Source organism: Mytilus trossulus, chromosome 7, assembly GCF_036588685.1.
Source record: "Mytilus trossulus isolate FHL-02 chromosome 7, PNRI_Mtr1.1.1.hap1, whole genome shotgun sequence".
NCBI classification, from domain to species: Eukaryota; Metazoa; Mollusca; class Bivalvia; order Mytilida; family Mytilidae; genus Mytilus; species Mytilus trossulus.
Genome location: NC_086379.1, coordinates 34,236,645 through 34,255,448, shown reverse-complemented (window position 1 = coordinate 34,255,448; position 18,804 = coordinate 34,236,645). Strand labels below are relative to the sequence as shown.

Here is an 18,804-nt window from a genome sequence, read left to right as displayed (position 1 = left end):
GTTAATTAAATAAAAAAAATATTCAATTTGAATTCTTACTACATCCTATTTAACATGTTTTGTATATATTTTAAAAAATAGCTCAAAGTCATACTGCTGAACAAACCGCCGCGAAATGACTAAAAAAAATTCAACAGATTGCCGAAATAACATTTATTTATTGAATGTAAGCACCTGAACCTTTATATTAAAGGTTTACAAGTGATTACAATACATGTTTTTGCAATTACAGACTGTCGTGGGTGGTGAAAAATTTGTCATGTTGACGCAATAGATCATTTTTACACCCGTATTAAATAATTACGGATGTCGGCCGTGAACACACAGGCACTTGTCTCAGAAAATAAATTTCCTATATACCTTATTATAATAAGGTATATAGGAATTTTTTTTTTCTGAGACAAGTGCCAAAAAATTTCCTATATACCTTATTATAATAAGGTATATAGGAAATTTTTTTTTCTGAGACAAGTGCCTGTGCGTGAACACTTGAAAACGCGTGATCTTAATAATTATGTTTAATTAAATTTAAGATGTAACATTTTTTAATATTGTAAATGAATGCATTCATTTAACTTTTAATGTTGGCTATATAAATTGCATTTGAGTGAGGCAGGGAAAAAAATATATATATAACTAGAATCTATGTCTTTTCTCGTTTTCCGTTTACTGTCATGCCATTGTCCGTTCATTTTTGCCAGACTCATGCGTTTGACTTTCCATCTTTATTTTTCACTTAGTCTATAATTCGAGAGCCTTTTATAAAAAAAATATTACACACCAGAAGACTTTGTTAAAAGATAAAGTTTGAATATTATAGCAGAAAAAGGCCAGTGTACCTGAAGTACATTTGAAGACCAGGTTATATATATTACATGAATACAGCATAATAAAGCTGGTTTAATTTGAATTACTATCCATTAGGGACATTTTCTGACGATAATTAATCAAATCTGACAAGTTTGATTAAAAACGGAAAATAAGCCCGTAAACGATTTAACGTTACCGTACCCTCTTTACTTGTCACATGTCGGCATCTTCAAATGGCAAATTTATTTTACACAAATTCGTTGACATGCCATGATGGTAGATGGACACTATGTACAGCACAATATAAGCTGAGCTGGAAATTACAATTGGTGAGTAGAAATGAATAATATTTTAAAACATGCCTATCAGACATGAGAATAATCATTGATCCGGCCAAGAGTTTGAAGGAAAGATGTTTACATTTGTTACATTTGTGCATACAGGTATGAATTGACTTTCTAATACACCACATTCTTGTACAGTAACTTGTTCAAAGGCAAAGTAAGAATTTGGGCTTGTAAAAAAAATTATTCCTGTGATTGGACCCCCCCCCCTCCTTTTTGGAAGATCAATGCATGATTTGAAAAAGGTACATATAAACTATGGTTTAAATCCTCCCTTTTAAAAAGGGCTGGATACACACCTGTTTATTGCCTAAACCATTGTGTGTATTCACAATGGTTTGGTTTGGGGGGGTGAGGGGGGCCTATTACCAGACCTAACCCCCTGATGGAGTAACCCTAGTCCAAATAATTATGACGTCTGGCAAGGCTATTTTATTTTTTTTCTGAGACGCCTTCCTAGGACGTTGTAGGAAGGCGTCCCAGAAAAAAAATTTAAATAGCCTTGCCAAACGTCATAATTATTTGGACTAGAGTAACCCTACATATTCATATTTATTGTATGTTTAATAATGTATTGATAACTGTCACGTCCTAAAATTTGCATGAAATATCTGTCACTGGATTTTTTATAACTCATAACCAACCAATCTTCACATGTATGTTACAATGATGATGCACCTATTTATATAGCCACTGGTGGGTGATGTACAATAATTATAATTTATCACATATTTGTTATGAATACCTTCAAGGCTTGGGTTTGCATATGCAATAACCTCTAAATTGCCGGGGGCAAAAAAAAGAGTATATTGATATTGTGCCCTGATTCCAAATGATGTGACAGCATTGCGTCCTTAACGACAATTTTTTACACTTTTGTGATAAGAAATTTAAGATAATTTTCCAGGCATGTTTCATTAAATTGCAGGCGCGGATCCAGAGGGGGGTTCCAGGGGTTGGAACCCTTTCTCTTTTTGAGGATCAATGCATTTGAATTGGGACATGTAATTGGAACCCCCCTTTGTCCTGGTTTTCAAAATGGCTGGACTCTCCCCTGAATTGTTATCAATGATTTGTTTTGCTCTAAATTTTGTAGAACTTAAATATAACATGTTATAATCTATGCATACCATTGCTTTGTCATGTATGTAGTAATATTCTACAAATTCTATTTTGAAATAAAAAAGTATTATTAAAAGAATTTGTTGAATTATTATTACTACAAATATCACAAATCAAATACATGTAGTTACTGTAAATTCAGAAATTATTGCTTGCAAATTATTGTGAATTTTTCATTTTAGACTTAAATGCGATTTTAATTTTTACGATTTTGTTTAATTCATATAAAATATCATAAAATGTGCGTTTAAGTTATTGCGTTTACAACACAGTCGCATTTTTCGCAATAATAAAAACCTCACATTAATTTCTGAATTGACAGTAGTATATAAAATAGCATTAATGCTATTGACTTATTTAATTTTATACATGTTATAGAAGTCGCATGTAATACAAGTTATAAATACTTAATTCTTAATGTAAATTTTTTTTGTAGATAAGATATCACATTGGTTTGAGCATGATTCCCAGCAAGATTATGAAGGGGCATATATATCATATATACATAGGAAATATATAGTGTCACTAAATTACTCTCATACGGTACCTCACCTCTGTAGCTGTAAATTGCGAAACGGTGGATTCATTCATAATTTTGAGTTACTTATTGCAATTGGAAATAACGTTGATAAAGCTAACAGCATTATGCCATGATGTTGATTGGATGTTCTGATTGGACAAAAAGGAAATTGTGAATTGAACAAATAGCAAACTTGAAATTCATAGGAAAAAAAGTAGGAAATTGGAATAATGAAAATTCATAGTTTCAGTGATTATCTTACAATCATCATGATCATTGTCAATACTACAAGTGCATCATCATGATCATATATATCTGAATTCACCTTGGATAATTATACATTTAAAATAAGAATTTGGATATAATAAGAATTTCTGTGCTGGCGTTGCTACTGTTGGCTTCATGTACCACCAGCTGGGAGTGTTAAACCTTTTTGACCTTTCGTGAGGGTCTGTCACGGTCCGTCACAATTGGTTAGTGTCATATATGCATGATTATGGAAGTTTCACCAACCTAGACAAGCTTTACAGCCCTGGCACGGTTGTTGGTTGCACTTAGAGTCAAATGACAGCTTGCTGTATACATTTGTAGTTCAAATAGTCTGAATGAATCTACATGTATGGTGACAATCTTCTAAATTACTGTTCATTCTGAAACTGGCATTTTATACTAGTACATGTAGTAGTCGAACATATTAAACAATACATGTACTTCAAAGTATCAATTTATTTTGTCTCGCCTTACATGAAAGTCATGAAAGTTGGTTGTATATATGCAAGAAATATGTATTACAGTCTTGGGGTGATGATGTAAGCTATTTTTAATAGAGCTTTAAATTTATTAAAGCTAAAAGAGCTGGTTCAGGGAATGAGTGTAAAATATACTGTTACATTTTATTACATGTAATTGGATACATTTTATTGTATATGAGTACCTTGCAAGGTCTACTTGTCTATCAGGTTAGGTTGACCTGACCTTAATTTTATTTCATGGATAATCTAAGTGATTTAGGTTATTTCAGTTTAATACAATGTTAACATGGTTAGGTTTGTTTCTCAGATACTTCGTAATGAAATTAGAGACTGGAAATGGGGAATGTGCCAATAGGACAACAACCTGACTACAGAGCAGACAACAGCAGAAGGTCATCAATGTTTGAATTGTTTCTCAGAAGCTGTAAGCTACATTGAACATGTTGGAAACAAACATAATTTTTGTTTTGCCTAAGGAGATATGGTATCAGGGGTGAATCCAGCCATTTAAAAAAGGGGGGGGGGTTCCCAACCCAAGACAAAAGGGGGGGTTCCAACTATATGTCCCCATTCCATGATCGTCCAAAAAAGGGGGGTTCCAACCCCCTGAACCCTCCCCCTGGATCCACCACTGGGTATGAATTTTGATGAGACGACTTGTATTACTTAAACTATAAACCATGTAGACCAAGTGATTTTCTTTTTAGTCACTATATAATAGGTCACTGCACACCCTTCAGCAAAGACCAAAAACTTAAACTTCATGATGAGCACCCTATAAATGGCTCTGCTTGGAAAGAGCTAGGCTTCTAACAGAGTTAATGTAAAAAATTCAGACGAGAACCCAACAGTGATGACAACTTGATTTATACTAGTATACATGAGGTATACAAACAAACAAATATGTGATAAACAGCAATCAACAAAAACACTACAGACAAAAAATTAAGGGAAGACTATTTAAATATAAAAAAAGAAGATGTGGTATGATTGCCAATGTGACAACTCTCCACAAAAGACCAAAATGACACAAACATTAACAATTATAGGTCACCGCACAGCTTTCAACAATGAGCAAAGCCCATTCCGCCTAGTCAGCTATAAAAGGCCCCGATAACTATAAGAAAAAGTAAAACGATTCAAACGAGAAAACTGACGGCCTTATTTATGAAAATAAATGAACAAAAACAAATATTCCCCATTTCCATTCTCAATTTTATGTAACCAAGGATTTGTATAGTGTCTCACTATACAAATCCTTGATGTAACACAAAAACAAACGACAACCACTTAATAACAGGCTCCTGACTTGGGTTTATTTACTTTAATGTAAAGTAAATAAAATTAACTAATGTCTTGTACAAGTATTACCCTGACGTTCCGTGAAAATTGTTTTCAAAAATCTAATTTGTCCATAATTCTTTTATGTAATAAACTTATTTAAATAAATTCAGACCTTAACCTGTCTGATCACCAGCATGGCTAAAGGTATTACTCCCAGATGTATTGGCAGGTGACACCTCCAGGTATTCAAGCGATTTCCTGTCGGACTTGCAAGTTCATGCATCATTTCACTTCTGTCAGTGTACACGACCGAAAACTTGAATCTTTCCATTTTAAACTTTCAGGTGCATAGGTAATCATTTGATAATATACATCTCTGTCCTGCGTGTCCGATAGTGATACACTAGTCATTACTGTTTATAAATAACATTTCTGGTGTAAAGAATATTATTCATAAAAATTTAAATAATTCCAAAAAAGAGATTTGAATAAAAATTTGCTTACACATTTTTTCCAATGGTAAATTTGGGGAAATGTAAGTACTCGTTGTCAAAAGTAAAGGCCAGTTTGAAACATACAAGAAAAATTGATTTAACAAAAATATATATATACGCACTTAACGACCATTCTTTTATACGCCTTGATAGAAAGTTACGGAACTATAGATAGTTGCAATTTAAAATTATATACATTTTTACATTGAACATAAGAAAGAAATAAAATTGAGAATGGAAATGGGGAATGTATCGAAGAGGAAGCGGAAGGTCACCAACAGGTCTTCAATGCAATGTAACGAGAAATTCCCGCTCCTGTAGGTGTCCTTTAGCTGGCCCCTAAACAAATATATACAAGTTCAGTGATAATGAACACCATACTAATTTCCAAATTGTACACAAGAAACTAAAATTTAATAATACAAGACTAACAAAGACCAGAGGCTTCGGACTTGGGACAGGCGCAAAAAATGCGGCGGGGTTAAACATGTTTATGAGATCTCAACCCTCCCCCTATACCTCTAGCCAATGTAGTAAAGTAAACGCATAACAATACGTACATTTGAAATTCATTCAATTCAAGAAAAGTCCGAGTCTGATGTCAGAAGATGTAACCAAAGAAAATAAGCAAAATGACAATTAAACATAAATAAACATGAAATTTGCCCCCTCCCTTTTTGGGAAAAAAATTGGTTGCTTATATAGGGAATCACTGAACCGTGACTGGAGCGGTCCCTCTCTTAGGTCAGTCAGTGGGCCATCACTTACGAAAATTCTTGGGTCCGCAACTGAGCATGTTATCATGGGATGTCGATGGACTATTGTATACCAAAAGAAGAAGAAGAGAACCAATTTGAATTAAAAACAGGTCGATATTTAACCTGCTCTGGTTCGTCGAAGTAATGGACAAAGTAAAATCACAGATTTCTATTTAAATAAAATTGTTCTCGAACAAAGGAAGGAATTCGTCATCACAATTGTTGGGTATAATGTATTATAATGTGAACATCGTTCTGAAGTACTGTATGCCAAATTTTCTGTTCCAACATGCACGTTATATATATGCTACCTGACGTCCCAAGAGAATTTTCTGTTCCGACATGCATGTTACCAAGAGATGTGAATATTTTCTTGGAAAAGTATTCAGTAACAAAGTTTCAAATTAATATCGGGATTTATTTTCTTTCTTGATATATTCAGTAACAGCAAAATGAATAACTTGACTGCTTGTCCGCTAAATTGGGCTGTTCTTGCCAGATAAAAGACTTGTAGTTATATAACTCGAAAAACTTTTAATTTGTATTTTTTTTTTTTATTTATTTTCATCACTAGATAGCTGAAATTTATTGGGAAACTTGCATTTCGGACATATTCTTTGCTTCTTAGCTCGAATTAAAGAGTGTTATAAACTTTTTCAAATGTTGAATACGCAACCAACAAATGGAAGTTTTTAACGACCTTGACTGGCTATACAGCCCTTGCACGGTCGGCCCTGGCTTGCGCCTTTTTGGGCATTAAATAATTTAATATGTTTACCATGTGGTAATTTAAATAATTTAGAACGATGAGAAAGTTTAATAAAAACAAAAATTTAAAAAGCAAAAATGTGGATAAATAAATGAATAAAAAAAGTAAAAAATTTAAGATTAAGTAAATAATAAAATAATAAAAGAATATAAAACGCAACCAAAACTCCAAGTATTATTTATGTTTCTGGTAAAGGCGTTTGATTGGGTATTAGTTTGAGGTAGGCGTGTTTTCGGAAACATTCCTCCAATCAGACCTATTTGACATACATGTGTGCGCTGATGCGTGTACACTGGCTATTGTAACGGCACGTGTGACTGTCTCATATCGAAATCTGTCGAGCGTGACCAATGTTTATTGTAGAATTTTTTGTCATGTGGTCAAATTATTTGACATACAAGTTTTAAATTTGCATTTTGAAAGATTATTTTCGGAAGTTGTCCCGTATATACTATTCTAAAGTGTTAGAGAAAAAAAACAAGACTTTAAAGGAAAGATACATATCAACGGAGAATATAACCTGAGAAAACTATACTAGTCTACTAGCATAATAGTCAAAGATATAAAACATGTATTATATGGCTCTGATATTAAATTTAACGTGTTCTGGAAAATTTTGACAAAATATAATTGCACGAATTTTTACTCGATCGCTGACCTTTAATTCTAGAAGTGACTTGTGACTGTTATAAACATGCAGAGACAATTCTATGCATTATGGTTTAAGTTTACAATGAACACACTATAGTTATACATTTTCCTTTTAAATATCAAATAGACATTGTGAATCACCTTTCGGATAGACTTGCTTTTTCTTTCTTTTCGTAAAAATTATCATTCGTCCATTTAGAGACATAAATTACAAGTTATATATGTCTCTGGTTTATTATATTTGATTACTTCAAAAATGCTTCAAAATACTATTAGCCTGTATTGGGGTCCCAACCGATCACACAAAAAAAAAGGGGCGAGTTCCAACTATATGTCCCCGTTCAAATGCATTGATCGTCTTATAAGTTTATGACTCAACGGTTTCCTCCAACAATATGGTTTGATAAATTTCTTTCGAAGTTCATTACTTTTCACATACTAAAATAAAATGATATTCATCTTCAATTACTTGTTTATCACACATAATACAAAATCTCGGATATGTCTCAATATTATAAAATCGACAAGTTTCTATATTCAAACAGTGAGCAGATATATGCGGTATTTACAAATGAATGGTTTTATAAATATAATTTACAGCATGATCTTAATAAAATTGTTGGGGTCAAATACATCTATGCAACATACATTTAGGCGAGTCTTCAAAAAATAGTACATTTCACTATTAAAGCTACCGTTTAATCTATCTTTGAATTCAAATTAAAACAAATTCACTTTTTTTACACCCTGATGTAACCGTATTTTTAAAGTGTTGTCATCCGTATCAATAAATTGTTTAATAAAATTGAAGTGCATGAGTATTATTAACGTCTAGGATAAGTGTGAGATTTCTCTGTTGATGGGAATAAACAAAATTTAGCTGAATTTGTATTATTTAAATTAATGAAAAGGCAAGCTAGTGTGTGTTTGAAATGATATTGTTGAAATGGATTTATAGCATGAAAAATGTGTGTAACTGATTTTACGTTGACTTGGACTGCGAATTTGAAAATAATATATTTGTGAAATCACATTCTACAAGATGACATATTTTGTAAGTACGTTTAATATACTCTATAACCTTTCATTCTAATTATAGTATCTTTGAAATGCATTTTATAGCGGACTATGCGGTATGGGCTTTGCTCATTGTTGACGGCCGTACGGTGACATATAGTTGTTAATGTCTGTGTAATTTTGGTTTCTTTTGGACAGTTGTCTCATTCGCAATCATACCACATCTTCTCTTTTATATTTATATAGCTATTACTTGCAACTGCCACATGTACATGTTCTAGACTCGTGTCGCTGAAAGAGGTCTCCTTTCAAGTTTGAAAGTAGGTGGAAAAAAGCCACACTCACTTATAAGATATATACATGCTCTCAGTCTGACTGTTGCATTTTGAACAAACGAGTGAAAGTCCAGCGCCATGTAGAACAAAATAGTTTCAACATTCATTTATCATTATCATGATCTTGACCTGCATGGATATATGCATTTAACTTGCAACTGTACGGTTAAACAAACCGGTTATTGATGGCTGCACAAAAATCTTTAACCTCAGACAAAACATGAAATTAACTGTTCAGGAAAAACGAAGTCCATCTAGTAGTAAAATACGGAAAAATTAAAATAAATATATGCAAAATTTTCCCCTGGATACTGTGTTTTGGACATAAAGAAGCCAATGTCCCAATTTCCCGAAATTCCATTATGTTTGACAACGATTTTGATGTAAAACAAAATTTTAACCACAGACTGAACCTAAATGCTGAATTAGTCGGCGTGAATGCTGACGACGGAACCTTTATTTTTTACCAATTAATTAAATGAAATTGCGCCATATTTACCTGTAAATATTTTTTTACCTATAGCAAAAGAAAAGCAAATGGTATGTTGTCAGAGCTACCTTAAAAAAATAATAAATCCAGAGCTCTTCAAAATTGAAGAAGAAAACTAAGAAAAGAAAGATTTAAAATATGTGCGTCAGTAAATGTATTTAGAGAGAAGAAAACTTCACCGGCTCAACTTAAATTCCAGCCGAATTTCACTGAATAGTGGATGCTATTGGTGTTGTTACAAACAAAGATGATGACTTTGTATTGTGTAACGATCCAGAAAGCGGGATCATTTTATTAGGATGCAAAGCTAATTTAAAATTTAAAATTTCTGTGTACAATTTCAGAGGAAGTTTTTGCTGGTATCTATAAAATTTGTCCAAAATATTTCAAACAACTTTATACTATACATGCATGGCTTCAAGATAGGACATTATATATGTATCTATTCTCAACTACAAATACCAGCCTTTAGTTCAATGATGTACAGAGACATTTTAAGGTGTAACTGTGTATATTTATACAAGTGAACGTTTTAATTCAGCATACTTTTTGTTATTAAAATGACTTTAACTCCGCCAGTCGGTAAACTGCCGATCCCGAGCCCGGATAAAGAAGGAGGGAAGTCAATCATTTAGTTATTTTATATAAATAAAAAAAAAATTGGCGCAATTAGATGATTATTTTATTGGCGCAAATGATACATATAGTTTTGAAAATTAAGTGGCGCCAAAGAAGTATTGGCGCAATTAAGTTGTGGCGCAAAAGAGTTACTTTTTGGCACAAATAGATATCGCCCGAAATAATAGCTTAAACCCTTTCAAACTATTCTATTAATCTCTCCATGCCATATGGCATAGGTTATGATTAGCCCTCGGGGAAAAACAGTCAAATGAATGGATAATTATTACAAGTACGTGTATTCCCGACAAACAATGACAATTACCAAATTCGTTCATTACGTGTAAATGAATGCATTTTGTAAAAACATTAAATCTGTATTTATATAACTGTACAAATCACCCATGCAGAAACATATATACACATGGAAAAAAGTATTGCAACACCTTAATTTTTTAAAACATGAAAAATTAGTCTCTTATTTTGGATGGAATATGATAAAATATTTGTAAAATAATATTGAAACGTAGTTAATGATAACATTGGCTTTAAATCGAACAAAAAATGTATGAAAAAAAAGGTTTTTTCGAACTAAAATTTTTATAACAAAATGAAGTGTTTTTTGTACAAAAAAATGCATTTTACAAGTTTTACTGTAGACGAACTTTACAATGTCAGACATTTCAAAATTAATCTTTAAAAGATTGTTCACATCATGGTTGGTCGTTATACGCCAAAGAATTAGTACTTTGAGCGCAGCTTCCATTCAATACGACGAAAGCAAGCGATCCATGGTAAAAAAGACATTTAAAGGGCACATATTTATCTTTCGTCTGACAGCACGTATACACCGCAGTTATCGTGAATTATATAAACATATAAAAAAAAAAATAACATTATTTTTTTAAGACAAAACAGAGAAAAGAACTGATAAGTGCGGGTATTCCATGCGCCTTGCCTCCTTTATGTTTCGATATTTTAGAAATTAATTATTCTTCTATCTATAATAACACGTGAAAACTACACCGGTGAGTTCCATATATGTCTTCAACTTACAGCTGGTCCTGAAAATGCATGAAATATTTGCCACTGGACTTTTAACAACCAACAATCAATCACACTACAACTTAAAGTATATATAGTAGTGAAATACAAAATGAATATTATAATGATACAATTAGCAAAATAAATAGAATACAAATACACACTACTTTATTTAACTGACATAATTTAAAGGAATACTCTGTAAACTATATAAGTAGAGAAGCGAAAAGTTTCTTTTGAATACTTAACAAACTTCCGAACAGTTCATGTTTTTTTGCTCAATTTAAAATCTTGAAAACATAAGCATGTATATTAAAAGCTGACGATCAGACATCACTAATACGTGTATACACAAATTCATTAATTCTTTATAACGTTTAGCCCTACGGCACCTTTCTATTAAGAATGATGATGAGAGTAATTGTAATATATAATAGGCATGTACTTTCTTACGTTACGGATCATTGATTTTGTTACCTGTTGACCCGGTTGATTACTAGCACGTGCCATCGAACTCAACCACTTTAACTAAAATAGATTTTGTTTAAGTTAACGCCATATGTATACTAAGTACAGTATACCTATCATATGGATTAGAAAATGCATATTATACGGTGATACTTTAACACTGTCCCGACAGAGACTGAATGAATGCAGTATGATGATCAGGTTTCGGGATCCGAGAAGTCTTTTTTCGAATTTCCGGATGTCGGGAATATTTTTTTCCAACTTAAATAGAGTAAATCTCACTAAATTAATACACATGCAAACAAAAAGCAACAGCTTCAACGGTTAACTAGGACATATATCAACAGAAAACGAATTAAAGCAAATGTCATACATAAAACAAAAATATGCATGTGTTAATTTGCCTCCGGTGCATTTCTGTTGATCCTTAACTTTTTTAGGTTACGTTTAGGATTTTCCGTTACTAATCTTCAAATACGAAAAACATTTTCACCGGTGTTCACAACATTTTAAGGTTTATGGCATACATTCTGGTGTGTATACAATTAACATACGTCCTTGCATTTAATTACCAATATACATTTATATAAACTAACATTTATTAAAAAAATAAACAACATATATAGACGAATAATTTATTAGTTCCTCGACAAAACAAGAAAAGAAATAAAGAATCAACAGAAGATTTAATTTTTCTTTGTAATTAATCAAAATAATACTTCAAACAAATCCTAATATAAAAAAAACCATATATACAAATTAATCTAAAATGCATTATCGAGTAGAAGGGGCGCAACTCGTGTTATCAAACCGGTATACTAAACGGATCTAAACAGGGTCTGAACATGTTGAACGTAATTTTGTATCAATGGTCTGTTTTGGTCTGACACGGTCTTAACGGGTCTAAACAACCCGCTAGACGATTCAGTCTTTTCCGTCTTGATACGCCTTAACGAACTGATTTACCTGATGAGGCTATCGATCTGAACGGCGACTAAACGATCTGAAATATCTGGACGAATTTCTCTAGCGGTAAATCCAGTCAATCAAGATGTGATCAGACCAAAATGGCCGTTTCAGACTGAAATCGGGCTTCTAGTGTATCTCATGTGCAATTATATAAGTATCAAAATCAATGTGTATATAAAAATAAGGAGATGTAGTATGATTGCAAATGAATCATTCAAAGTTAAAATGAAGTGAATGTAAGCAAGTATAGGCAACCGTGCGAACCTCAACACAACTTACGTATACACTAGAAAAGACAGTTGAAAAGGGCTTAACTTACCAGTTCCATACATTATCTCTCTATGCTGTCCGTTGAATGGTCTTTGCTTGATTTGATTCGGTAATTTTTCATTTGTCTTTAAGTAACCGTTACGCCTATGTCATGGTTTTCCCCCAAAACAATAACATATCAATTTGTGTCAACAATAGTTGCATGCACTTTATTCCAAAGAACAAGATATGATATGACTGGGTTTGTTGTTGTCCATTGAACTAAAAAATAATACAAACACCACAAGGCACTATGTATATATTTTAGAAGCCTTTTTATCTTCATGTTGATGTTCTGTCAGATACAGGTTATAATGTTTAAGTTTGAAACCTCTCATATTAAACGTGACAAAAACTGCAAAATTTTCGACATCGTTCGTTTCGTCTTTAAGAAAGAGAAGAACACACTTAGAAAACATTCTTACATTAATAGCATATTCCTTATTCACTTCGGTATAACTCTGTAGTATACATGAAAGGTTGTCTTATAGGCAATCATATCACATTTTTTATATTCGTACAAATGTGATTTTGTGTCTAATATCTTTAAGTGTTAGCCGGTTGATCGTAATTCTAACAAAACTACTTGAGAATATTTAATCAAATAAGTGTATTAATGATAAAATGGCATATTGAACAAATGCACTATATTAACCCATATTAAGCGTTATCAATAAAATAGACACATTTTTCTCTAAGGATTGCATGATGGAATGCCAATAGGTATTTTTTACTATATAGGAAGAAATGGGTTAGCCTTCATCTAATATCTTCATTTTATCTAATGTCCTGTGAATATTTGTTTTAGTAATTGGTTTCGTGTTTCCAACGAGCAGTATTTAGATAAGATGGCGGTATTAACTACAACATTCGGATGGCCATCATACAGAAAAGAATTATCCTTCTTTGTACGTATCATTATATAAATAACACATAGCTGAGAGGGTGATAGAGCAGATTGGTACCCCGAGAAAACATTGTCAACCGCGGCGAAGCCAAGGTTGACAATGCCTTTTCGAGGGGTTCCAATCTGCTCTATCACCCTCTCAGCTATGTGCTATTTAATTTATTATACTGAATGTCCTGTCATTATTGGCTTTTACAGATTACTTTTATTTTAAAATAGTTTGTATGACGTCACGTTCATAACAACGTTACGGTCATTAGAAAACAAAAAAAAAGTCAAGCAAGATGTTTTATTTTATTTATTTTAACAGTCGATAATAAAATCTGAGCCAAAACGTAGAACTTAAGCATTGTATTTAATTCCTTGATGTAAATTCAATTCATTGTTCTATGAATTATCGATTTCTGATTGGTCTAAACGAGAGGGTAACATTAAAAAAAATTGTCACCCGCTCAGCCATGTGATAGAGTAAAATGACACCCTCGTCTTAGCCAATCAAAATATGGCATTTTAGCGTGAAGTATAATAATTCAAATTGTTACGTCTGGAATGAAAGTTAACATGTTTAAAGCAACAAATCGTTTTAAATTTTAATTTCCTTCTAAACTTTTATTTCGACAGTCTGTGATACAAGCCATAAAATGCTACGAAACATTTAAAACGGTAAAAAATAACAAAAGGAAAAAGCAGAGTAAAATATATAACCCACACCTTGTTACCATAGAAAAATGCTGGTGCGTCATCACGAAATAACCAACGAGCGGCTATAAATGAATCCTCTGCCCATATCATCAAATTGACAACGGATATAAAAAGACACGTATACTCTATTGATATCCAAGATGACTGGATTTCCACCTTTCCATAGTTTTTCATTTGGAATAAGAAAACAGTTTGAAAATAAATACCAATAATCACTATAACATATTAAAGTATAGGTCTTAGTTGGATTTTGATTATCTGTATGTAAAAGTAAAATATATGGAATTAGTCTCATTGTATATAAACATAACGATCCAACAAAACTGACAAGAATAAGATAGTCTTTAGATGTAAAATGGCTTTCCACTTTCGTCGGTTTACAGTCTGACTGTAGTAAGTAAAAACATTTGATTAAAACAAACAAAAGTATAGTCACTTGAAGTCCATTAAAGATGTTTAATATACTATTTAATGATTCGTCTTTTGGAGCGTAGATTTTCATAATCAGTAAAATAGTGCTTGGTATTGAAATAAGCACGGGGAATTCAATATTTGCGAATATCATAGTCATGCGTTTATGTTTTTCGGAATTCGGACTACAAGGAATGTTATCATAAACTGCTTTATTCTCATTTACACAGATTAAAGGTTCATATTCCCCACCAGTAATACCATTGCGAATTGTACACACTACATTACTGTTTTTCTTCTTTGGCCATAGCTGTGTAATAAATAAAATAGTCAATAAAGAATATTCAAGTTCAGCAGGTTCCAAGAAATTCTTCACATAAAGCAAAACTGAACTAACAGATGAATTGCTTGCACATGTATTTGGTTTAGCGATTTGTGTGTTATTTATACTGAAGCTTTGAACGTCCCGGACCGAGTGAGCAAAGTCTATTACAATTACTGTTATGTTAATTAAAAATAAGACAAGCAATCCGTAATAGAATCTGAGTTTACGCACAAACACTCGGTGTGAAAAGTAGGTTAAAAACCCTGTTTGGACTGATCTATAAGTGAACAGAAAAACGTCACAAAGAATACGATTTTTGACATCGTCAAGTGGATAATTATTTATAAGACAGTCAGCATGGTATGCAATGTAAATTCCACTATATGTCAAACTAGCTAAGGTAAACAGCCATAGAAACTTCATCATGATGATGTTTCTAACATCCCAGCTATCGTTTGTTTCTAGTATATCTGGTTTAAATGATGCATAGATGAATAGAATTATGCAAATCAATATAGCAAGACCAGAGGTCACTTCCATTGTTTTTACGAATAGAAACGTAGAATCCTGCTCAGTCCCGAATGATCCAATCAATAATATTTCGCAAAGAATTACAACAATGCTAATAAGAAACACTACACCAGAAACACTTACATCATGAGTGACTATTCCATTTAGATACTGATTCTTTGGGTCTCCTGCTGAAAATGGCAGCACAAAAATAGCCCTAAGCAGTCTTTTATACTGTGTCATATCTGATACAATAACTTCTAAAAGTAATAACAAAATACATTATCAATTTCATTTAACATACTTATAATCTCTCTCTCATCCTCTCCCTCTCTCCAATAGGTTAATGTGATCGCATTCTATATCAATAGTTTCAGTTTTCTTCAAAGAAATTTCATATAATATCATATTTTAATGCTTGAAACAGCAAACATCGAATGTGTTCCATATGGTTATAAATATACGTGATGTTCAGCTTATCATTCAAAAATGTAAATATAGTTCCTACTTACAGATTATTTCTATTTACGGTGTTACACAGTCGGTGCAAGAACTAATATTGCACCTAAATAGATTGTATCAGTTAATAAAATACATTAGGATTTCGTAAATACTTCCTGCCTTTTCACAACTTTGAACGGGTTTTGTAGTGAAACTCTTCCTTAATGTTGATTGAAACTTTAAGCATATCATTGGTGACTATTTGTTTTTTTGCATAAAAAAGGAAATAAATGCAAAAATAAAAGTGCCAGTTTTGATATTTTTTTAATTTTCCAAAAGAACAAACAAGATCACTATTTTTTTCTATGTTTTAGCATACATTGTAAAACTATATAACTTCATATTTGATATAATTTGATATTAACAATGTAAGCCATATTAAAGTACATTTTGTGATATAAATGTATTGGGCCTTATATTTGTTGGTGGTTATTAAAAACATCAAATGCGATATGTTACATGGTAAGATACCTATCAACACCCCTTCCTGGTTTATATTTTTATAAGCATCATTTATAAACTTTAATAAGAAGTTTGTATATGCGTGGAAGGTTGGTACTACAATGTATCTCTAATAAAACAGTTGTAAACCCCGTCTTATTTGAGCTTTTGGTGCTGTCTTAAATCTGAAAGTAAATGATCTTTATCCTTTTTGATGAGCTGTTTTAATCATTGTTTTCTACATCTTATTAACTATCAGTTTGATTTGTAAAAATATCCTTTCTGTATGATTTATTTTTAAGAGGTATTCAACTTTCTCGTGCAATATTAGGACCAACGTTAAAACGATTTAATTATAAACAATATCGGACAATATATAGTACAATTTCCGTAATTACGTAACATAATAAGGACTTCAAAAACAAATTGTCAGAATTAATGTATTGTATGACTAACCATATTTAACATGTTTAATAGATATTTTTACTGTATAATCTCCCTGGTTACACGGTAACTAATTTATATAGATACCCGACTGAATGCTGTGAGTCGAATAAGTTGTAAAAACAGCACAGATTGTGCAATAAAGGATTTATTTTATAAAAAACCGAGATATTAACATTTTTTTCTTTTCATTTTATAAATATTAAATGACACTATTATTTGTATCGCAGATTTTTTTTTATATCACAGACATATGAAAATTGTACAATTGAAATTAGATTACATATTGTCATCACTGGCACTTTCATTCACACATCCTTCTGTTGTACTGCTGCTTAGTGACCTTTAGGTGTTAAGAAACCAGTTATAGTAGTTATAGCGGCAACCATACTGATCATACACGTCTTCAAATAGACTGTCCTTATGCAAATTAAAACGGAAGCTAAAATGATAGTATATACAATTTTATAAAGAAGTTGTTCTTTAATTGACAGCAGTACAATTAGGTAAGTAGTAGGATGTTATTATATATGACTAGTAAAATGAATGATAGCAGTGCACATTCTACCATTAACTCAAAAATTGTAGTTGACCATTAACACATAGATTGTTAGTATACTAAATAATACATTAGACGTTGTATGAGACCGATGAACAAAACCTAATAATGAGTAAAAAAGAATGAAAAGAAGGGAGGCTAAAGAGGGCAGGACAACTAACGTATGACAATGGTTCACAGTTTGTAATCTAGGGCCGTAGGTTAACTACAAGATATTAATTGAGACCATATTTGAAGAACATAAATTATGTTGACCTGTAGATATGAACATTCTGTCATTTGACCTTTTGATTGTCAGTTTGTTCTAACAAGCAAGCAAACAACAGAGACTTGTGAATAAATGAAACCAGACTTAGTGTAAAAAGGACATAAAATGTTAGCATATACTAATGATACACAGTACGTCAACTATGATGTATGTGGTCAAACATATAAGGGAAATATTGTAATGCAAACCTATTTTTACAAGATGCACGAATTAACATACTTTTATTGCAAGCTAAAAAAGAATACATTTTATTTAATTATAAAATATCATCACACACTTACATAATATTGTAGCGCCAATGTATTGTATTGATTGTCACATGTATTAATCTGTATTATCTCCCTTACTCCATGTGTCATGATTATACATGTATGATTGATGGGTTATTTCCCTTTACTGTTTACCGCCTCATGATCATTATTAAATGTGCCTTTCTAACGATCACATGTGTTATGTTTTCTCTGCTTACTGGCGTGGCGGCAGCGGTTTAAGAAACCCACATCTCAAATAACTCAACAATTTGAACATTATTCCACTCTAAAAGTAAAAGGTGAGCAGGAAAATTTGTCATTTATTCTGACTAACACGACAACATTTTCTATTGTTGGACTTAACTGATCTTTACAAAATGGCAGGCACACGTGCTCCAAAACAATGGTCACTCTCAAAACTTGAAACAATAACATCGTTTGAAGCATGGAGACAAAACTTACAATATACCTTGTCCCTTGATCAAAACTTCGCAGCGTTCCTTGTAGATGGATTTACATGGCTGAAGAAAACCAACGCCAGTCCTTTACGTGGCTTTGTTGACGATGGCGAGGCGGTTGCCGAAGCTAACCGACGAACAGCAGCCCAAAAGTGCACACATTTGGACCTTATGCTTGGGCAAATAGCAAATTACTGTCCGATTATTTCAAGAAACACTATAATTAAAAATTCGACATCCATTAATTCTATTTGGCAGTCAATTCGTCTACAC

General features: G+C 32.2%; 1 protein-coding gene and 1 long non-coding RNA gene across 2 annotated transcripts; one reads left to right on the top strand and one right to left on the bottom strand.

Annotated features, from left to right (window-relative positions):
- Positions 1-461: 461 nt before the first annotated feature.
- On the top strand, positions 462-3,838 carry LOC134724979 (uncharacterized). The gene is made up of 2 exons (XR_010108506.1): positions 462-1,139; positions 2,713-3,838. It is a non-coding gene; the product is annotated as an uncharacterized LOC134724979 (long non-coding RNA).
- Positions 3,839-14,196: 10,358 nt separating this feature from the next.
- On the bottom strand, positions 14,197-16,237 carry LOC134724978 (uncharacterized). Its single transcript, XM_063588412.1, has 2 exons — positions 16,122-16,237; positions 14,197-15,869 (listed from the first exon to the last, which is right to left on the bottom strand). Exon 2 carries the CDS (start codon positions 15,850-15,852, stop codon positions 14,404-14,406), a length of 1,449 nt encoding a protein of 482 aa, XP_063444482.1. The 5' UTR covers positions 15,853-15,869; positions 16,122-16,237; the 3' UTR covers positions 14,197-14,403.
- Positions 16,238-18,804: the final 2,567 nt, after the last annotated feature.

Bases quoted from the DNA above. Each gene is read 5' to 3' on its own strand.
- LOC134724978 (XM_063588412.1), bottom strand. From the start codon at position 15,852: ATGACACAGTATAAAAGACTGCTTAGGGCTATTTTTGTGCTGCCATTT.